The sequence below is a fragment of the Mustela nivalis genome (genome assembly GCF_964662115.1).
Source record: "Mustela nivalis genome assembly, chromosome: 3".
NCBI classification, from domain to species: domain Eukaryota; kingdom Metazoa; phylum Chordata; class Mammalia; order Carnivora; family Mustelidae; genus Mustela; species Mustela nivalis.
The window spans coordinates 110,384,670-110,406,056 of NC_139022.1; the positions used below are offsets into that span (position 1 = coordinate 110,384,670).

At 43.4% G+C, this 21,387-nt stretch overlaps 1 protein-coding gene, 1 long non-coding RNA gene and 1 pseudogene across 3 annotated transcripts in view; 2 read left to right on the forward strand and 1 right to left on the reverse strand.

Annotated features, from left to right (window-relative positions):
- Positions 1-16,867, reverse strand: part of HSPA4 (heat shock protein family A (Hsp70) member 4) — a 53,753-nt gene extending 36,886 nt beyond the window's left edge. The window contains exons 1-4 of the mRNA XM_082725660.1: positions 15,903-16,867; positions 3,265-3,322; positions 1,909-2,049; positions 23-145 (exon numbers count right to left, since the gene is read on the reverse strand). Coding sequence (XP_082581786.1) covers positions 23-145; positions 1,909-2,049; positions 3,265-3,322; positions 15,903-16,009 — 429 coding nt within the window. The 5' untranslated portion in view covers positions 16,010-16,867. The remainder of the gene's footprint in view (positions 1-22; positions 146-1,908; positions 2,050-3,264; positions 3,323-15,902) is intronic.
- LOC309862154 lies at positions 4,851-5,596 on the forward strand (annotated as a pseudogene). The gene has a single exon. The product of its transcript is annotated as an uncharacterized misc_RNA (transcript).
- A 4,279-nt stretch (positions 16,868-21,146) lies between the features above and the next one.
- The window catches only part of LOC309862184, a 46,742-nt gene continuing 46,501 nt past the window's right edge, over positions 21,147-21,387 (forward strand). The window contains exon 1 of the long non-coding RNA XR_014310338.1: positions 21,147-21,358. This is a non-coding gene — a long non-coding RNA (uncharacterized lncRNA). The remainder of the gene's footprint in view (positions 21,359-21,387) is intronic.

A 21,387-nucleotide genomic window follows, 5' to 3' on the forward strand; every position in this document is an offset into this window, starting at 1 on the left:
AAAACACAGGGATCAAACTCACCGAAACAACACAGTCCACAACAGGCTTCTTAAGAACACTTTCTGCAGTCTCCTTCAGTTTGGACAAAAGCATAGCAGTCACTTGCTCTGTAGTAAAATTTCGCTCTTCCTCCATATATTTCACCTGCAATAAACCAAAAGGATCTAAACTTATTCGAGTTTTACATGATCTAAAAGCCTAAAATGTGCATGTCTAACACATCATCAATGGAACAGTATCTCAAGAAAGAACTGAAGAGCACTAGTCTGGGAAACAAAAACAACTTGAAGGTCACTTTTAGCATTTTTTTAACATGTTTATCAAACACCAATACCTGAAGATAAGAACCATTATGTAAACAGCATGCTGTGACCACCAACAAAAACTGAGATCTCTTGTGCAGAAACAAACTTGTAGTGCTCACCATGGCCCACACTGCACCTCCATAAACAGGTCTGGTGGTGGACACTCTGCCACCTCGTATACTAGGTGGGTTTTACTTTGTTTACCGTGTTGACTTTAGGATCATTTCCAAAATTAGGATCCAGTCTAGCCTGAGGTCACAGTTTTTGTCACTTTGTTTACTGCTGTAGGCCCAAGACTTAGAACAAACCTGACCCAATAAATACTTCATTTAGAGGATAAATAAAAAAAAGCTTCAAGATATCCTACCTTGCATAAAAGTATGCAATTTGGAGAAGGGCTATAAACTTTAAATGCTCAAAGTCTGGCTCAGACAAGCCCCATCCCACATGCCTATAGTCCCCAAATATAATCCACACCTGAAAACATAACTCTCTTCTCTCAGCAGCTGCTCCAAATGAACCTGAACACCACCTTCTCTTAAACTCTTCACTTCTGAGCCCAATCCTAATTTATTCTGATTCAGAATCTAGTAGTCCCTTACTTTATTGTATGATAAAGATGGTAAAGCACCCCTCACCATGAGCCTCTTCTTCCCTGCTATCTGCTTAATTCTTAGTCTATTCCTCCACTTTTGTACTCGGATCTACTTGTTCCCCAGATCTTCTCCCTCATCTCTTTCTTCTTTGGCTCTTACAATGCTTTAGACTAAACCTGCCAATACCTAATCCCATTTCTTTCCTGCCTATAAGTATCCTCCATCTACTCACCTCCTTTTTTTCCCCTTTTTCCTTCTCCTGTATTCCAGAGTATCCATTACCAGCCATTCAAACTCTTCTGAGATCATTGCCACAGATATCTTCAGTAAACCCAGTCAGTCATCATTCTCCCGTTATCAGAATACTTCACTTCTAAATTCAACTGAGGACTCAATAGCACAACTCACTACCTTTTTTCTCACAATTCTCATCATCTCTTGGCTTTTGAGCCTGGTCCCACAATCCTGACTTCTCCAAATGCGGTATCTCAAGCACCAAATCCCCCCCTTGTTAATCTCAGTTGCCTCTTTTGTAGGATCAGTTCGCTGTATGCTTCACAAACTCTTCTAGATGTCCCAGAGATAGCAAAGGCTAAATTCCATTTTCCCCAAAACACCTCTTTCCAACCTAAGTGCTACTGTCAAGAGTATGACCACACATCTGGTTAGTAACTGTGAAGTGTTAAGTTCTATGCATGGCATCCCAGAAGTCATTCACTAAAATCACACCAGAAAGACTGATCTATCAGTAAACAATACAAGCAGCAATGACAATGTTATCTTCAAACTACCACTACCCTGCTATCCAACCCATTTTAACGTATCCTATGCTCCCAATCAAAATCCAGATTATTCAATAAGGCCAAATGGTCTTTCCTACCCAACCTTCTCCTAAACACTTGTGAACATTTTCACAACTTGAACTCCGAATGGTACAGATATATTGACCTGATATAATAAAACACTGTATTTTAATTTTAAGGCACTTTAGACTTTGAGACTTTACCTTTATCCCTGTTAAACCAGTAGGCAGCTGCACAATATCATATGCAAGGTTAGATTTTTCTGCTTCCACAAATGGATCAGAGAATGCTCGGCCATGGAATCTTTTAAATCCCTGGACTGTGTTCTTTGCATTGGAAATTACCTAAAAATAAAGAACATCAGAATCAGAGTAAAAAGACTAACAGCAATTAAATTAGGAGGAAAAAAAATTCAACAGCCTCAGATTAAACTAGCAGTGTTTTAACTCCAAGGTTTCCTTCTAAATTTCATTTTCTTTAGCACTATACCTTTCTGCATGATGCCTGCTCACGTATGAAGTGAGGAACAACCGACTTGTTCAGACCACAGTGGCAAGGATGGCACTAGAGCCCAGCTTATCCTAATTCTCCATTAAAAATGGGTCACTGTACATTGTACGAAGGTATTCTTCTTTTCTTAAACTTCTCATTAACATTTACATGAGTTTTAACTTTTAAAAATTACAGCTTTACCATAATTTGTGATTCAAACTTTCCAGGAGTCAATTTAGCAATACCAATTCAGAAATTCTCGTAGAAGGAACTTTGCAGGAAAAAAAAGACAGTAAGTACATAAAGATAAATGTAAAAAGATAGTGACCAAATACTATTTACAACAGCAAAAGACTGGAGACAGCCTAGACAATCAATTAACAGAAGACTGGGCAAATAAATATATCCATATAGTGGGTAGCATTGTTTTAGAAAGTTGGAATACAAGTTATCTGTATGGTAGGATCTCACTTTTGGAGTGGGGGAAGCATTTAAACCCGTACAGAAGGTTATACATTAAGATACTAATAGTGGGGGCGCCTGGGTGGCTCAGTGGGTTAAGCCGCTGCCTTCGGCTCAGGTCATGATCTCAGGGTCCTGGGATTGAGTCCCGCATAGGGCTCTCTGCTCAGCAGGGAGCCTGCTTCCCTCTTTCTCTCTCTGCCTGCCTCTCCGACTACTTGTGATTTCTCTCTGTCAAATAAATAAAATCTTTAAAAAAAAAAAAAGATACTAATAGTGATGTTTGGCTAAAGGGAGCACATGTAACTTCCGAAATGACCGCGACCAAGACCTGAGCTAGATTGAGAGCAGAAGCTTAACCAAGGAAGCCAACCAGGGGCTCCTGCTTATGCTAATGAGCTAATAGCTATACAGCTAATACCTATAAAAAGCTATGTGCTTCTCACTCAAGCACAGGAAACTAGGGATCAGGTCTGTTTCTCAGCTGGTCACCTAGCGACTGTCGTATTAGGCACATAATGGGCACTGAAATAGTTGCCGAAGAGAAAAAGATGGACAAAGCAGAGAAAATAAGTTGTTTTAGGAAAGAAAAATCAAAACTCTACCTGGCTTTTAGCTGCTGCTCCAATTGAACGATTCTTAGGACCAAAAGAAATGCAAGCCCTAGGGAGGGGAAAAAAAAACATTTAAGCACCAAACCTTACTGAAACATTACATCCAACAGGACAACATCACCATAACAAGCATCTGAGCCTTAGCTAAAAGCCACATATTGTAAAAGTACACAAGAAGTCTCTGATTTTGACCTCTCTACTAAGTAAAACCATCCATGAGAATGCCTAACTGTGGAACCTAAGGCCCCTTACTATCCCAACCCCAACCATACTTTCCACCTGCATCTCAGGTACAGTGAACCAACACAACTTAGTCTTCCCATCCTCCTGCTTTGCTCAGACCACTTTTGCCACCTGAAATGCTCCAGTCCTTCTATATCTCACTCACTCTCCAGCAGGATTACCCACTTTGTGAGGCCTTCCCAATGGCCCTAAAGTAAAACTCAAATCATTTTTATCTCTTAAAATTTATTAGAATTGGATACAGAATACCTCCTTCTCAATGTATATTCTACTGTACAGAGTGGCTCTAGGTAATATTCTCCCTTGAAGTCTGGTAAATCTACATCTGCCTTAACAGTAGTAAAAATTGCTTTGTACCTCTTGAAAAGCTAAATAAAAGTTGGTCTCAGTTCAAATTCAACACTGGTTTGAATTGTGAGGGCCTACTTGTAACATGGGTATTTTGTGATATCATACTGTAAATATACTTCCTCTTCCCTATTGTAAGACTATAGTATATAATACATATACAGAACGTGTTATTCAATTTTTTCTGTTATCAGTAAGGCTGCCAGTCAACAGTACACTCTTAGCAGGCAAGTTTTTGGTTAGTCAAGTTACATGTAAATTTTCAACTACACAGGGAATTGTCACTTATAACCCCAAAATTATTCAAGAGTCAATTGTATTCATCCTGTTTTGGCTCACACACACACCCTACAGTTACCACTTTTACAAAATAATCGACTGCCACTACTGCAATGTCCATCTTCATCATACAATACAACAAACAATGCCTCAAACAAAGTATAACTCCTGCAAAGTATGGGGAAAGTCCACGCTTTATACTGTATAAGAAAACATCAATATCCTTTCACTACAAAGCAACTCTCAAATTCTAAAAAAAAATTCTGTAACAGTAAGCCTATTGCACTGAAGAAAATCCTTACTTTTCCACTTTGTCATCGACTACGGATTTGAATACACTGGCAGTCAAGAGTTGACTGCAGGGCACCTGTGTGGCTCAGTGGGTTAGGCCGCTGCCTTCGGCTCGGGTCATGATCTCAGGGTCCTGGGATCGAGTCCCGAATCGGGCTCTCTGCTCAGCAGGGAGCCTGCTTCCCTTCCTCTCTCTGCCTACTTGTGATCTCTGTCAAATAAATAAATAATCTAAAAAAAAAAAAAAAAAAAAAAAAAGAGTTGACTGCAGAATCAGTATAAATCTGTCCAAATCCTTTCTCTGCCTTTCTAGCGGTGTGAATTCTGTTGCTTAATCTCTCTGGAATCCTATCCGCTCAACTCTAAAATGGGGAAAATTAGGGTATCAACCTTAGCAGCTGAGGAGAGGTGGGGAGATGGCTCCCTCTCCTATCAAACACAAAGATCACTCTGATGAGAAGTCCAAGGATCATGCTGAAGAGAAAGGGGCCCCCAAGAAATGGAGTGAGAAGGATGGCGACAGGGATAAAACTCACAAGAAAAAGAACTCCTGCAGGGGTGGCAGCAGCACCAGGTCGCAGTCCAACCCTATCTCTGGCACCAGCACAGGCTTGAGCAGTGGCTCAAGCTCCTCTTCTGGGTCCAACTGCTGAGGAAGTTCCAGCATGTCCTACAGCTCCAATTCCAGCAGCAACTCTAGCTCTCAACCAGTACCTCTGGGTACTGGCACGACAACAAAGGGCTTTCCCACTCCAAATCCAAACCACCCAAAAGAGATGAAAGGAAAGGAAAAAGTGGACTTATTCCCCTAAACCAGTCTAAGTGTACATCAGGAGGCTCACTAGGAATGTGAGCAGGGACCACATCAAGATTTTCCCCACCTCTGGGAAAATTAACAGGACTGACATACCTGTAAAAGGTTGTCTTCTTTCCCCCGCCCTATCTGTCTAAAAGCTATGCATATGTGGAATCAGAAGATAGAGATGAGACCGAAAAGGTGCTTAAGGACAAGGATGGAGGACAAATCAATGGCCAGGAGATCACTATCACCACTGTGCTGGCTCCCTGGCCTACACCGCAGCCGAGGCAATTCAGCACTCCAAGGAAAATGCTGCCACCACCCCTCACATGGCGCCAGTCATGCCCATGGATGAGAGATTGAGTTCCCAGAGGGGTAGCCCCACTGTGCACAGGGCAATGTCACTCCCCTGGCTGCTGCCACAGTAGCCACTCCAGCTCCAATTCCTCCCAATAAATAGAGCCATGGAAGCTCTGTGTCCTGTAACTTCTATTTTATCCCACTTCAGTCTGGTCACTTTTCTGGTCAAAGGAGCATTTGGTAAGAAACAAATTCCTCACTCAGGAAAACTTTGAAGACAGTAACTGAGATATACTCTCTGAAAGCAAAGTTGCAGCAGCAGGAGTGTTACTGGTTTGGGGTTGAGCCTGTAAAGATGCTCTCCAGTTTCTGGCTAGAAAGCTCCCACATTTTCAGCTTCTTAGAATCAATTTAGTGGCAAAGCCAGCAGGGACACAGGGTAGCAGTGTGGTCCCAGCCTGCAGGTACAGGGTCTAGTCTGGTGGCCTAATCATGGCCTTGCTTGTTGGTCTGCAGAGTATCTAAGGAAAAGGAAAAAGTGTCTCGGGAAAATGCAGCTGCTGTTCCTGCTAGCCTGGCCCTGCTCTCCTGGCCCCATCCTCTAGGATTAAACACTCCATGTTAGTTACCAAAAATGTTCTATTTTTACATGTACTCATGCACACACACCCACATCCCAGGTCTCCCTTTCTCTCTGTAATTGATGAGCAAGTTGAGAACCAGCTGTGCAGGGTCATCCCAGGCCCCTCTGTTCCACCTATTCTTCATGGGGGTCTTGCAGGTGACATTGGCAACATAAACACTGCTTTTCTGGCTTTCATTGTACAGTCAATACTACAAATTTTTTGTTTTGAGTCTTATAAACTTCTAGCATTTTAGGTAGTGCGGTGTTTACACTTTGTTGTACAGTCTGAAAGGACTGTGTTGAATAAACCAAGGATATGAATGAAGACCAGGAAAAAAAATAAAAATAAACAAAATAGGGGAAATTACAGCACCTACGTCATATACCGCCTATAAAAATTAAATGTGTTGATCAACTTCTACTATATATACATATACTTTTTCAGAGCAAGTTTGGGGCAGAGGGAAAGGGAAAGAAAATCTTAAGCAGGCTCCATGCCCAGCACTGAGCCCAACACAGTAGTAAGAACTGCTCTGAACATCTTGAAGAACTAAATAAAAGTTTGTCTCAGTTCAAATTATAGCTCACAGCCCTGAGATTGTGACCTGAGGTGAAATCAAGAGTTGAACACTTAACTGAGCCAACAAGGTGGCCTATGTTGATCCCCTTTTAAAGGGTTTATATGAGAGACTAGCACATCATAAATAATAAAATAAAATACTAGCCATTATTATTGCGCCACTGAAGCCCTGGTCTGAGTTTCATACAAAAATATACTAACTAGTTTGCCATGAAAGTTCTGCTTCACCTCCCCAAACTATCCATTAAAATCCAGTCCGCCATCATCAAAATCATCTACCCATGAGGAATAAAAGTCCTTTCATTCACAAAGAACAACTGAATGAGGGTAATATGTCAAATTACACAAACTGAAGGGTTTTTAAAAATAAAAGCTTTACGTAAGAAAACGTAATATTTAAATGTGAAGAAAGGCCAAAAGATGAAGTCAAATATTAGAGCCCATTTTAGAACCTAGGCCAGTGCTTTCCAGTTAGTATAAGCTCTTTGCAGAAAATCAGAAAACAAAAAATATGACAAAGAAAAGAAACAGTAACTGTAATTCCACAACCCCCACCCCCACCATGGACGGCCACCATAAGCATTTAAGTAAATAGTCCTATGCTATTCTAATAAATATAATAAATCCTTAAAAAAGTAATAATAAGCTAAATACCCTCAATTCAGTTTGTGTCTCCTCAACATACAATCTGAGGGGTGCCTGCATGGCTCAGTCAGTAAGTGCCTGCCTTCAGCTCAGGTCATGATCCCGAGGTCCTGGCCGGCATCTAGCTCCCTGCACAGTGGGAGGCCTGCTTCTCCCTCTCCCTCTCCCTCTCCCACTCCCCCTGCTGTGTTCCCTCTCTCACTATACCTCTCCCTGTCAAATAAATAAATAAAATCTTTAAAAAAACAAAACAAAACAAAAAGAATATGATCAAAAAATCTTCAATGGCTGAATTACTCCACTAGGATTTTTCCATGGAACAAGATAATAAAGAAACTTATCTACTACTCCCCACTCGCCAGCAACATTAAAAATGTGTACCTAGCCTGCATCCAAACTTTAGGGCAGGAAGCCTCTCTTTCAACCAATCAGGTCAAGCTCCCACACCTTTCATACACCTTTCATATGTCTTATGTGCTTAGCAACCTATGCTTGATTTTCCCAAATACTCAGAGAGAAGAACTATTATTTGTCCAATTTTATAAATGAAGATCTGATTCAAGCCAAGTTAATGCATCCAGAAAAATAACTGGTAAATATAAGCATCCAAGATTCAAAATCAGGACTACCGGACTCCAAATCCCACACATACCTATTTTTCTACTGCCTAGCAAACCAATTAGATTTATTCCTACTTCTATACATTCACATAGACCATCCCAAATCTTTCATCCATGTATTTTAATCCTATGTGTTCAAGTCCCACCCCTGCCTTTCCTCATCACTCCCCTCCCCACGGACACTCCTCATCACTCTCCTCCACACTGACACTTTCAGTCTGTACTTAACAACCCATCCATGACTGTTCTTATTCTATTTGCCACTGTTTTATATCACTCATATTTCCACCTAGAATGGTTCTATCTCTAGACAGCAGGAATCTTTTTACTTTCACTTCCTCTCTATGCCACACAATTCCAAGTCAATGCTGTTAAAAACAGACACTTGCTACCTGACTGGCATTACTTTCCCTCCACTCCCTAATACAGGTTGGTATTACAGGAAGCTAATTTAAATTAAGTTCAAGGGGCGCCTGGGTGGCTCAGTGGGTTAAAGCCTCGCCTTCCGCTCAGGTCATGATTCCAGGGTCCTGGGATCGGGGCCCACATCAGGCTCTCTACTCAGCAGGGAGCCTGCTTCCCCTTCTCTCTCTGCCTGCCTCTCTGCCTACCTGATCTCTGTCAAATAAATAAACAAAATCTTTAACAAATAAATAAATAAAGTTCAAGACTCCCCTGTTGTAATCTGTAAGCCCCAGAAATAATCTTTTTAGGCCAGAGAATAACACTGTTCTCCCTTTCACGGGTAAGAGATACTATTGACCCAATATTTATGCACATTCTAATGGGATGTTATGAACAGCTACAATCAACACAGATCCTCAAAAGGCACAGCTTCACATTTGTAAGAAAAAAGAATACAGGATAGAATACATATACAGAATATGTGTTAATCGACCATTTACACTGTCAGTAAGGCTTCTGGTCAACAGCAGGATACTGGTGGTTCAGTTTTTTGGAATCAAAAGTTTCTATACACAGGTTTCCAACTGCACAAAAGTCAGCGTCTCAAACCCCACAATGATGTACAGGGTCAACTATATATTCTCTGCCCTAGCAAATTCACATCAAGCTCTATCCAACAGAAATAAAAATATTAACTGGGGCGCCTGGGTGGCTCAGTGGTTTGGGCTGCTGCCTTCCGCTCAGGTCATGATCTCAGGGTCCTGGGATCAAGCCCCGCATTGGGCTCTCTGCTCCGCAGGAAGCCTGCTTTTCTCTCTCTCTCTCTCTCTCTCTGCCTACTTGTGATCTCTATCAAATAAATAAATAAAATCTTAAAAAAAAAAAAAAGAAAGAAAGAAAAATATTAACAAGTAAACCCAAGTATAAAAGACTACTGTTCAATTAACAACCTGTAATTACAAAAGTTAGAAATAACCTGTGGGGGGGGTTACAACCATAATAAAGAATATTACATTTAAGAAGACAGGTTCATATTTACTGACTCTGAAAGAAGTCTAAAATATATGTAAAGAAAATTTACAAAATATAGTATGTTCCTGTTTGTTTAAACATACCCACCCACCACCATATATAGTTGTAGAAGTCTGGAAAAAGGTACACAAGGATACACAACAAACAGCAAAAATGAGAAGGACAAGAAACTTCAGCACTTTAATGTTTTTTACTGTTACAACAACTAAGTCAAGAAAAAAATGTTTTAATTTAGAAAATCTTGGGACGCCTGGGTGGCTCAGTTGGTTAAGCAGCTGCCTTTGGCTCAGGTCATGATCCCAGCGTCCTGGGATCGAGTCCCACATCGGGCTCCTTGCTCCGCAGGGAGCCTGCTTCTCCCTCTGACTCTTCCTTCCACTCTGTCTGCCTGTGCTCGCTCTCACTCACTCTCTCTCTGACAAATAAATAAAATTAAAAAAAAAAAAAAAAAAAAAGAAAATCTAATTAAGAACCTAATGACAAAGTTCCTGTCGATTATCATTTTACCAATTTTGCATTCTAGATTATATTTTAGCTCTTAAATAATTCTAAGGAACTACTTTCAGAACTTCTACAATTAGACATATGAAAGAAAATGGTGTAAGCAATCCAAACTTTAGTCAATAAATCAACTTTCCAGGGCACCTGGGTGGCTCAGTGGGTTAAGCCTCTGCCTTCAGCTCAGGTCATGATCCCAGGGTCCTGGGATAGAGTCCCACATCGGGCTCTCTGCTCAGCAGGAAGCCTGCTTCCCCTTCTCTCTCTCTCTGCCTCTCTGCCTACTTGTGATCTGTCAGATAAATTTTAAAAATCTTTTAAAAAAATAAAATAAATAAATCAACTTTCCTTTTCTTTGAATCCAAAAAACTCAAAACCTACTGCTGTACTTAGCTCTACACAGCATGTAAAAATATTTACTTCACAGGAATACTTTTCTTGCACAAGTTAGGTATCAGATGTTAATCTCCCAGTGGGTTAAAGCCTCTGTCTTCGGCTCAGGACATGATCCCAGAGTCCTGGGATCAAGCCCGCATCGGGCTCTCTGCTCTGTGGGAAGCCTGCCTCCCCCTCTCTCTGCCTGCCTCTCTGCCAACTTGTGATCTCTATCAAATAAATGGGTAAAATCTTTTTTAAAAAATTGAAAATTAGGGGCGCCTGGGTGGCTCAGTGAGTTAAGCCGCTGCCTTCGGCTCAGGTCATGATCTTGGGGTCCTGGGATCAAGCCCCACATCGGGCTCTCTGTTCAGCAAGGAGCCTGCTTCCTCCTCTCTCTCTGCCTGCCTCTCTGGCTGCTTGTGATCTCTGTCAAGTAAATAAATAAAATCTTAAAAAAAAAATTGAAAATTAAAAATTAAATAAATAAAAGATGTTACTCTTCCAGTTAACCAGAAAGTACATACTTTAAGCTTCTGCTCTCTCAAAGGTAGCTAATAACAGACATTTTCAACCCTTCAAATTCCTAATATACTGGGGTTTTTTTGTTTTGTTTTTTAAAGATTTTATTTATTTATTTGACAGAGATCACAAGTAGGCAGAGAAGCAGGCAGAAAGAGGAGGAAGCAGGCTCCCTGCTGAGCGGAGAGCCCAATGCAAGGCTCTGGGCTCTATCCCAGGACTCTAGGATCATGACCTGGGCCAAAGGCAGAGGCTTTAACCCACTGAGCCACCCAGGTGCCCCTCCTAATATACCGTTTTATCAGAAACTAAATCCATTAAAATAGTAATATAAACAATTCACACACAGAAATTATTTTGTAAGTAATTCTTCTTTTTGGAAAGTAGGACCCCATCCTTCAGTAATGTTTGGCACTCCATTATTAACACTTTCATTCCAAAGCTTTAAGGTTGTACCCCTTCAACTATAATAAACCCACTAAATATAAAAATAGGATTCTTATCTGATTCCAAAGCCTATGATCAAATTCATCAACATGGATGCTCCTACTCCAAAGTTTATCTCAGAACCGCCCACACTTCCCTCCCATGCTACTACACTAGTAGAGAACATTAACTCCCACATAGACTAAATACTGCCATAAGCTAAGCAACACCCTACTTCTTCTCTTCCCCTTCTCAGATAAACCCATTCTCCACCAAAAAAAAAGCTAATTATATTTTTAAAATTCAAACTTGATCAACTCCAATTGCACCTAAATAGAAATCCTTACCATAATTTACAAAGTCCTGCCTAATTCCTCTCCAATCCACCTCACACCTTTCTTGCAAGTGGCTCAAGAGTAGTTATGTCAGTCAAGTGTGAATGCTTCAGGTCTTCCTCACTTGCTGTTCCTTCTGCCTTAATCAGCTCTTCCTTAGACCCACATACCACCTCCACATAAATTTCTACTCATCCTCTAGGTCTTAACTTAAACGGCACTTCTTTAAGACCACCTTTCATCTCCATCATACATCCAATTTATTTATTTTTTTTTAAAGATTTTATTTATTTATTTGAAAGACGGAGATCACAAGTAGGCAGAGAGGCAGGCAGAGAGAGAGAGAGAGAGAGGGAAGCAGGCTTCCCGCAGAGCAGGGAGCCCGATGCGGGGCTCGATCCCAGGACCCTGAGATCATGACCCGAGCCAAAGGCAGCAGCCCGAGCCAAAGGCAGCAGCCCAAACCACTGAGCCACCCAGGCGCCCCATCATACATCCAATTTAAATTAGTCCCCCAGTCATCATATTCTGTACTTTCCCATCTGGACCTTTACCAGTTAGTAATTACATGTTTGTTTATCATCTGGCTTCTTCTCCAGAACCCATCCATGTACATGATGGCAGGATCTTGTTTATTTGTTCAGAGTACCTCCAGTGCTTAGCACAATGGCTAGCATTCTGGAGGCACTCAGTAGTTGCTAAAATAAAGAAAGCCGGGGTGGCTGGGGGGCTCAGCGAGTTTAGCCTCTGCCTTTGGTTCAGGTCATGATCTCAGGTCCTGGGATGGAGCCCCACATCTGGCTTTCTGCTCAGCGGGGGAGCTCGCTTCCCCCCCACTGCCTGCCTCTCTGCCTACTTGTGATTTCTCTGTCAAAATAAATAAAGAAGATCTTTAAAACTAATAAAATAAAATAATGCCTATTTTTGGTGAAAAGTAAGGGTCTCTTGTGGACAAGAGTCAACTGGATACTCAAAAGCTAAATCCAAATACTGTTACAGGCACAATTTGAAATAAGGTACTTCCATCATAGCCGACACCCCAGAAACAGAATCTCATTTCCACTATGACACTAAAGCAAACCCACATCATAGTCTCGGTGTACCTGAAATCAAAATCCACTATTCTGAGACTACTACAAAACTCAGCCTTTCCATTCCTATCTCCTACTTAGGGATTCCAAGAATGAAATTTAAGCTAATCAAAATCATAGTTCAAGAATTACTTCAATGTATCATATCCCTTTAAGTTCTTGGAAAATATAAAATAAGGGAAAACATAAAAAGAAAATCACTTCAATTATTTAAATGGTACTTTAAAAAAATAAGACTGTATTTATTATTTATTTGACAGACAGAGATCACAAGCAGGCAGAGAGGGAAGCAGAGAGAGGGGGAAGCAGGCTCCCCACTGAGCAGAGAGCCCAATTCGGGGCTTGATCTCAGAACCCTGGGATCATGACCCGAGCCGAAGGCAGAGGCTTTAACCCACTGAGCCACCCAGGGGCCCCTAAATGGTAGTCTTACCACAATTTCATAATGTATCTAAGTCACCCATCACCTAATCACTGATGCAAATTTAATTCCAATTTGGAAAGATTAATTTTTTTTTTATTGAATTCACAGTAAAACTAATGTAGATGCTGTTTGTATTAAAAAGAAAACTGAGGGGCGCCTGGGTGGCTCAGTGGGTTAAGCCGCTGCCTTCGGCTCAGGTCATAATCTCAGGGTCCTGGGATCAAACCCGTCGTCAGGCTCTCTGCTCAGCGGGGAGCCTGCTTCCTCCTCTCTCTCTGCCTGCCTCTCTGCCTACCTGTGATCTCTGACTGTCAAATAAATAAATAAAATCTTTTAAAAAAAATTAATGCTCAAAAACAACCTTCAATGCTTAAAAAAACTCAGTATACTATACCACTATTAAAAACTATAAATATGGGCACCTGGGTGGCTCAGTTCGTGAATCAACTGCCTTTGGCTCGGGTCATGATCCTGGAGTCCCAGGATCGAGTCCCCCATAGGGCTCCCAGCTCCACGGGGAGTCAGCTTCTCCCTCTGACCTTCTCCCCTCTCCTGCACGCTCCCTCAAATAAATCTTAAAAAAAAAAAAGGGGGGGGGGGAGCCTGGGTGGCTCAGTGGGTTAAAGCCTCTGCCTTCGGCTCAGGTCATGATCTCAGAGTCCTGAGATCAAGCCCCACATCGGGCTCTCTGCTCAGCAGGGGCCTGCTTCCCCTAATCCTCTCTACCTCCCTCTCTGCCTACCTGTGATCTCTGTCACATAAATAAATAAAAATCTTAAAAAAAAAAAAACACTATAAATACGGGGTGCCTGGGTGGCTCAGTCATTAAGCATCTACCTTCAGCTCAAGTCATGATCCCAGGGTCCTGGGATCCAGCCTGCATTGGGCTCCCTGTTCAGCGGGAAGCCTGCTTCTCCCTCTCCCACTCCCCCGCCTGTATTCCCTCTCTCACTGTCTCTCTCAAATAAATAAAATCTGTAAAGAAAGTAAAATAAAATAAATTATAAATGTGGGGAAACTGGTATGTAACAGCTAATGGGTACAGGATTTCTTTTTAAGATTTATTTATTTATTTGACAAACAGAAATCACAAGGAGGCATAGAGGCAGGCAGAGAGAGGAAGCAGGCTCCCTGCTGAGCAGAGAGCCTGATGCAGGGCTCGATCCCAGGACCCTGGGATCATGACCTGAGCTGAAGGCAGAGGCTTTAACCCACTGAGCCACCCAGGCGTCCCTGGGTACAGGATTTCTTTAGGTCTAATTTTTAAATTGATTGTGGGACATAGTTGCAGTTTTGTGACTACACTGAAAACAAACTGTACGCTTTAAATGGGTTGACTGTACATTATGTGAATTCTCTCTCAATAAAACTACAAACTAATTGACAGGTGCCTGGGTGGCTCAAAGGGTTAAAGCCTCTGCTTCCGCTCAGGTCATGAGCCCAGGGTCCTGGGATGGAGCAGCCCAGTGGGCTCTCTGCTCAGGGGAGAGCCTGCTTCCCCCCTCTCTCTACCTGCCTCTCTGCCTACTTGTGATCTCTGGCAAATAAATAAAATCTTAAAAAAAAAAAACTATAAACTAATTGAGAAGGGGACATCATACCACGTTTTAGTATGGGAGATGAATTTTCAGGGAAGCACCTGGTCCAGGTCTAAATAAGGGGCAGAAATTTTACAAGTGGAAGGAAAATGTTTTGAGTCTCTGAGCAGCAAGTTCACTGGAGGAAGCAATCTAGTTTAGCTACCCAAGTGAGGGAAGGGTGACCAAAGTTCTGGGGGGGAAAAATGGGCCTTTGAACAGAAGCCTTTGGAAAGGCCACGTGGCAAATAAGAGAACCCAGAAAATAAGCTTCTTAAAAGATTTCTCCCCAAAAGAGGATAATGGATTGAAAAGTACCTCTACAGTCAAAAAGCATACTCTACCCAAGGAGAGACCTGAGTGAGTCATGATTTTTTAGAGCTGTGTCTACACTGGTCCCTTAACTTACTATAGGTTCTAAAAGTAAAAGTGAGCCCCTGAGTCATTCATTAACAATTGCGGCCAACACCCTGGTTGGAATGTATTAACTGTGAAAGTGGAACGCTGTAGGTGTGGACGTGCAGAGAATGAAAAGAGAGAATGACACAACATAGCTCAACATACTGAAACGATGTGAAAAACCAACGTGAGCGCAAAAGCATCAGGACGACCCTGACTTTATTAAGTGCTTTTCTGGTAGCTAGCTGTGCCTTCCAGCCGGAATACGAACCTCTCTCCGGTGCTACGGCTCCCTCTCTTCCGGGTGCTGCCCCGCCCCCACTCACGTGGGATTCTGGCCGCTCCATCTTCAGGCCGCCAGCAAAGGCTAGAACCCGTTTAATTCAACTAACTTAATTCGCGCCTACTGTGTGCAAAGGTCCGAACTCTGTCGTAGGCTGAAAAAGCGGCAGTACGCCCTGGCCCTGGACTCTGCCCTCTAAAACAAGAACTCGGCACACTATATGTCCCAGGCCTGCCTTCCCTCCAGCTCCTACCCCTGCCCTCTGCTGGTACGAGTACCAGCTCAGAGCCCTCACTCAACCCGCAGGCCACCGAGTAAAGGCCTTGCCGCTGGTGCAGACCCTCACGGGGAGTCGCAGCCACTAGTGACCTGACACCCAGCGGGAGGTTCCCACCCACTGGGCCCTTGCTCCAAACAGAGGTGACTCCCCAGCTCGTGTTCCCCAAACCGCGAGGTTCGGAAACCAGAGCAAGGGCTACATCCCCACCCCCACCCCCACCCCGTGCACGCGGCCGGACTGGCCCACACTCACGGCGTGCAGCGGTCGCTGTACTCATTAGCGATCGTCTCGATGCCGCCGGCGCGGGCCACAGCGACGTAGCAGCTCTGGAAGCCCAGGTCTATGCCCACCACCGACATGGCGCCGGCTACAGTCCGGGCTCGAGCCCAGGTCCGGCCGGCGAAACAGGACACGGACCCCGGCGGAGCTGGCGCGCGGAGTGAGGGCCGCGTGGGCCGGAGGACCGGGGCTAGCGGAGGACGTGAGGTAGTCCTCGCGGGCGCCTAAGTCCCTGGGAAGGGAGCGGCAGCGGAGAGCGCTGCTAGGGCCGGCTCCGGCTCAGCGGCCGCAGAGGGGGCGCCGGGAGCGGGGGCGGAGAAGATCTCGAAAGATCTCGTCGCGACGAGACTAAAGCAGTAGCGCGAGAACTGAGAAGGAAAGGAATGTTCTCGCGAGACCTCGGCTCAGTCGCTTTTCCTTCTGAGGTTCCGCCCCCAATTACGACAAGCGTACGTCACGTTCTGGCAGGAGAAGCTCGGAAGAGGTTCCGCGGTTGAAAGATGGTTGGGAGGTCGAGTGAGCCTGCGCATGGAGCCTGCCGCAGCGACTCCCCACGGCGGCAAAAAGCAGTGAGGCGCCTCCCCTCACAGAAGAAAGTGGGAAAGCCGGGTTGAGGCAAAATACTGAAGAGGCGCCATTGGCCTACTTCCGCCGTTTCTCTTTATCAAAGAAACTTCCGGTGATAGGAACACTTGCGCCCCCATTTGTGTTGCGCTCCCAAAATGGCAGCGCAAGCTAGTATTCAAAGTCCAGAGCGCCCTCCCCTCTGGTCCCTACGGGATAGGTCGGCCGGTGGAGGACAAGGCCGCCCTTGAAATGTGGTCTAGAGCAGGGCCTTAGGTAGGGGCTCTGTCGAAGTCCAGGACAGCGCCCTCTCCAGCGGAGGGCAGGAATCCTCTCGGTCCCACCGCCGAGGTTTTTTTTCCGCTCAGCTCTGCCTCACCTTTCTCTAAGACGTTTGCGTCCTTAGAGCCGACGGAGGGGCCAACAATACTTAAACCTTGAAATCCCCAGCACGTTCCAAGCACCTGTCCTGAGGTGAATGCAAGGGATACAGATGGATGACAGGCTTCCTAGGTCGGCCCAGACCGGCCAGTGACAGGATTACTCGAGGCTAAAGAATCTTGAACTTTAGGGCCCCTCACGAGTGTTCCAGGAGCAAACAGGAAGCCTGTTTGCCTTCGGAAAGCAACTCCTATATAATAAGAATTTCTGATAAAGAGGTTGGAGAGGTTTCAGTGGGGGAATCTGGATCTCCCAAGTCTCCAGTAATTTCCTGTGATTTTTTTTTCTACATATTTATTTTGTGATCTTTTTAAGGGTATAGATGTATATGCTTCAATCCCTCAAAACCTGAATCCCACTGGTCACGAGGATAGCTAAAAAAAACTAAAAGGAATCCCAGTACAAGGTGGCAAGTGTTATGCACAAAATGGAGTTAAAGATCTCTATCTCTATCTTAAGGCTAGAACAATTGGAACATTTAATGAATCAGCCAAGAAGAAAGTGCATTTTCTCAACTGCATTAACTGCCCCACAGCACCCCACCTCACCCCCCACACACACCTCAGTCTCCTGGAGAAATGCCCAAAGGCCAGATTGTTTGCCTTTACACTTCCAAATTACCACACATTTCTTAATGTCTTGGCTAAGCCAGTGGTACTTCGTCTTCAAAACCGAGTAGTCTTCAAAACCGAGTACTGAGTGCTACCTAAGGTAGGAGATTGAGGGAGATGGGTAATAGTGGAGGCAGCAAGAAGAGGCCTTTGAACAAAGAGAACAGGGATGAACAGATACCCTATACCCCTGTTCATAGCATTATTGACAATAGCCAAAAGGTGAAAACAACCCAAATAATCACTGATGCATGATTGAATTTTTAACACGGTCTATACATGTGATAGAATATTATTCAGCCTTAAAAAGGAACAAAACTTTTAACACCTGTTACAGCATGGATGAACTTTAAAAATACTATGCCAAGTAAAAGAAGTCAGACAGGAAAGAACAAATTTTGTATGATTCAATTATATGAGGAAACTTTAGAGGACACTTTAGCAACCAATCTGAACTATGGAAACCTGAATAACATAGGAGGGCCTGCAGTGATCCCCAATCCTCTGGCTGATACAAACATTCCCATTAGATGATGCACCTCAAAATAGCCATAAGCCCTAGCTGAATGATGGGTTACATAGATCCAGACACAGTTATCAAAAAAGGAAAATTCCATGTGTTCCCATACTCTCTCACCTTCCCTTTTTAACTACAGCCCCCTACCACTACAGACTGACTCTGTTTTGTGGTCCTGCCCACCACTTCATTGTGGTGTTTTTCAGTAAATTTCTACCTCCCTTGTTCTGCCTTGGGTGAATTCTTTCACCACCAGCCTCCATCTAACAGGACTGCCCCACGTTTGGTAGCCCCCATCCAATTGGGAGAGGCACAGAAATCACAATTGGTTAAATTCATAGAGAAAATAAAATAGTGGCTACAAAGGGATTGAGAGAAGGGGAATGAAGAGTTACTGTTTTTTGTTTGTTTTTAAGATGTTACTTATTTACTTGACAGAGGGAGAAGGGGAAACAGGCTATCACTATCACCAGTAGGCAAATAGGCAGGCAGAGGGAGAAGGGGAAACAGGCTCCCCGCTGAGCAGAGAGCCCAATGCAGGGAATGCAGGACTCAGTCCCAGGACCCTGAGATGGTGATCTAAGCCAAAGGCAGAGGTTTAACCCACTGAACCACTCACGTGCCCCTGAAGAGCTACTGTTTAATGGGCACAAAGTTTCAGTTTAGGATGATGAAAAAGTTCTGGAGATGGATAGTACCAGTGATCACACAACAGTACAAATGTACTTACTGCCACTGATTTGTATACTTCAAGATGGTTAAAATAATAAATTTTGTTCTATGTATTCTACCACAATAAAAAGGTTTTTAAAAAAATTGACCTTGACCTCTTTCTGCCTTTTATTTGTCTCCTACCTTGGATGATATCCATGAATGCCAAGAACAGTATGGGCCTTCATGATGACAGAGTCCTGTGTCTGTCAGCTCTGCATTACAAACACTGGGCAAACAGAGGCCAGGCTGCTACAGTCTGAAGTGAGTTTACCTAAAATGTCACTAGATCGGGATGCCTGGTTAGCTCAGTGAGTTAAGGCCTCTGCTCGGGCTCGGGTCATGATCCCAGAGTCCTAGGTTGGAGCCCCACATCAGGCTCTCTGCTCAGCAGGGAGCCTGCTTCCCCTCCTCTCTCTCTCTCTGCCTGCCTCTCTGCCTGCTTGTGATCTCTACCAAATAAATAAAATCTTAAAAAAAAAAAAACTTTAATTTAAAAAAATGTCACTAGGTCTGGGAGCACCTGGGTGGCTCAGTTGGTTAAGAATCTGACTTCACCTCAGGTCACAATCTTGGTGTCATGGGATAGAGCCCCATGTCAGCCTCTCCACTCAGCAAGTCTGCCTGTCTCTCTCCCTCTGCCCCTCCCCTGACTTGTTCTCTCTCTCTCTTTTTCTCTCTCAAATAGATTAATAAATAATCTTTAAAAATAAAATATCACTAGGTCCGGGTTATGAACTCGGTCTCTGCCTTCCTTCTAGAATGTGGGAAGCCTCCCCAGCCTTTAACTGAACTGGCAAAAAAGTACAACCATATCTTTTTTGTGTTCCACGATCATACCTACCTACCTTATTTGCCTTGGCTCTACTTTCAGTATAAAATACCACTGGCCTTATCAATCTTTTTAATGATTTATCCTTCTCAAAATAAAACATAACATCAGTCATGGAGAGTACTCATCCTGCTATAAATAGTTTCCTGGATCATCAAACTTATAGCTCAAAAGGCTATTCTGGGATATTTAAGTAAATGAAGTCAGAAAAAGCTATTTAAGAATTCTGAAAAACCTAGGGGCACCTGGGTGGCTCAGTGGGTTAAAGCCTCTGCCTTCGGCTCGGGTCATGGTCCCAGGGTCCTGGGATCGAGCCCCACATTGGGCTCGATCTGCTCATCAGGAAGCCTGCTTCATCCCCCACCCCACCCCCACCTGCCTCTCTGCGTACTTGTGATCTCTGTCAAATAAATAAATAATTTAAAAAAAAAAAAAGAAGAATTCGGAAGAACCTAAAGTGACAAGTTTCCAAGAATCACAACTGTGAAGCAATGAAGTTGCCAGAATATTTTATGTTGAAGGCATCGTGGTTGCAGCACAACTTCCTTTCATTCAGCAGAGCATTTTGAGAATTTTAGAAGGAGGAAGTTGTTGCATGCCTTTCTCTGGCACAGTTATTAAATTTAGTTCTAAGCAACCAGGAAGGTGTTTGTTTTAAATATGCAGTGTTAACAGACTGTCCTACATGAGACAAAAGATTTTCAGTTGGGAACTCGTAATCTTCCCTGCCACGTGTCCGGTGGAACTGGGTCCTACACTCTGGAGCAGCTTCTGCAATTCTTTGCTTTAGGAGGAAGGTACAAACTCTCATAATGGTGGTTTTGGGCCTTTGTGATATCACACTGAGTGGACTAAGTGCCCTTAACCCAGGGCACTTAGTACTTAGTACTCCCTTCTTAAACTCTAAAATTCTAGCAACTCAATAATAATGGTAATTACCTCATCTCTAGATTCTAAGCATGTGCCAGACTTTGTGCTGGGTGATTTGGATATCATAATTCAATTAATCTTCACCAGGTAGGTAGATATTATTTTCCAATTTGATAGATGAGAAAACAGACCTGGTGAGGTTAAGGAACTGGTTCAAGGTTACACAGCTTTTAAAACTGCTGACCTCAAGGGGTGCCTGGGTGGCTCAGTGGGTTAAGCCACTGCTTTCAGCTCAGGTCATGATCCCAGGGTCCTGGGATTGAGTCCCACATTGGGCTCTCTGCTCAGCAGGGAGCCTGCTTCCTCCTCTTTCTCTCTGCCTGCCTCTCTGCCTACATGTAATATCTCTCTGTCAAATAAATAAAATCTTTTAAAAAATAAATAAAACTCCTGACTTCGACATTGGTCTCCTATAACGATGCCAGTATTTTCTTTAAGTTCATGTTCTTAGTAAAAGGTCACTACACTGAATATGGAAACACAAAAGAGTAACAGGAGTAAAAAAAAAAGAAGAAGAGAAATAACTCAACCAGTCATTCATTGTTGACATTTTGGAATACATTTCTCCCTTTCACTATTTTTGTTACAAAGGATGTTTGAATTGGGTTGTGCTTTTTTTTTTCTTTCTTTCTTTCTTTTTTTAAGATTTTATTTATTTATTTGACAGAGATCACAAATAGGCAGAGAGGCAGGCAGAGAGAGAAGGGGAAGCAGGCCCCCCGCTGAGCAGAGAGCTGGATGTGGGACTCGATCCCAGGACCCCAGGATCACGGCCTGAGCCGAAAGCAGAGGCTTTAACCCACTGAGCCACCCAGGCGCCCCTGTGCTTTTTTGACATTAGGCTAAATCAAC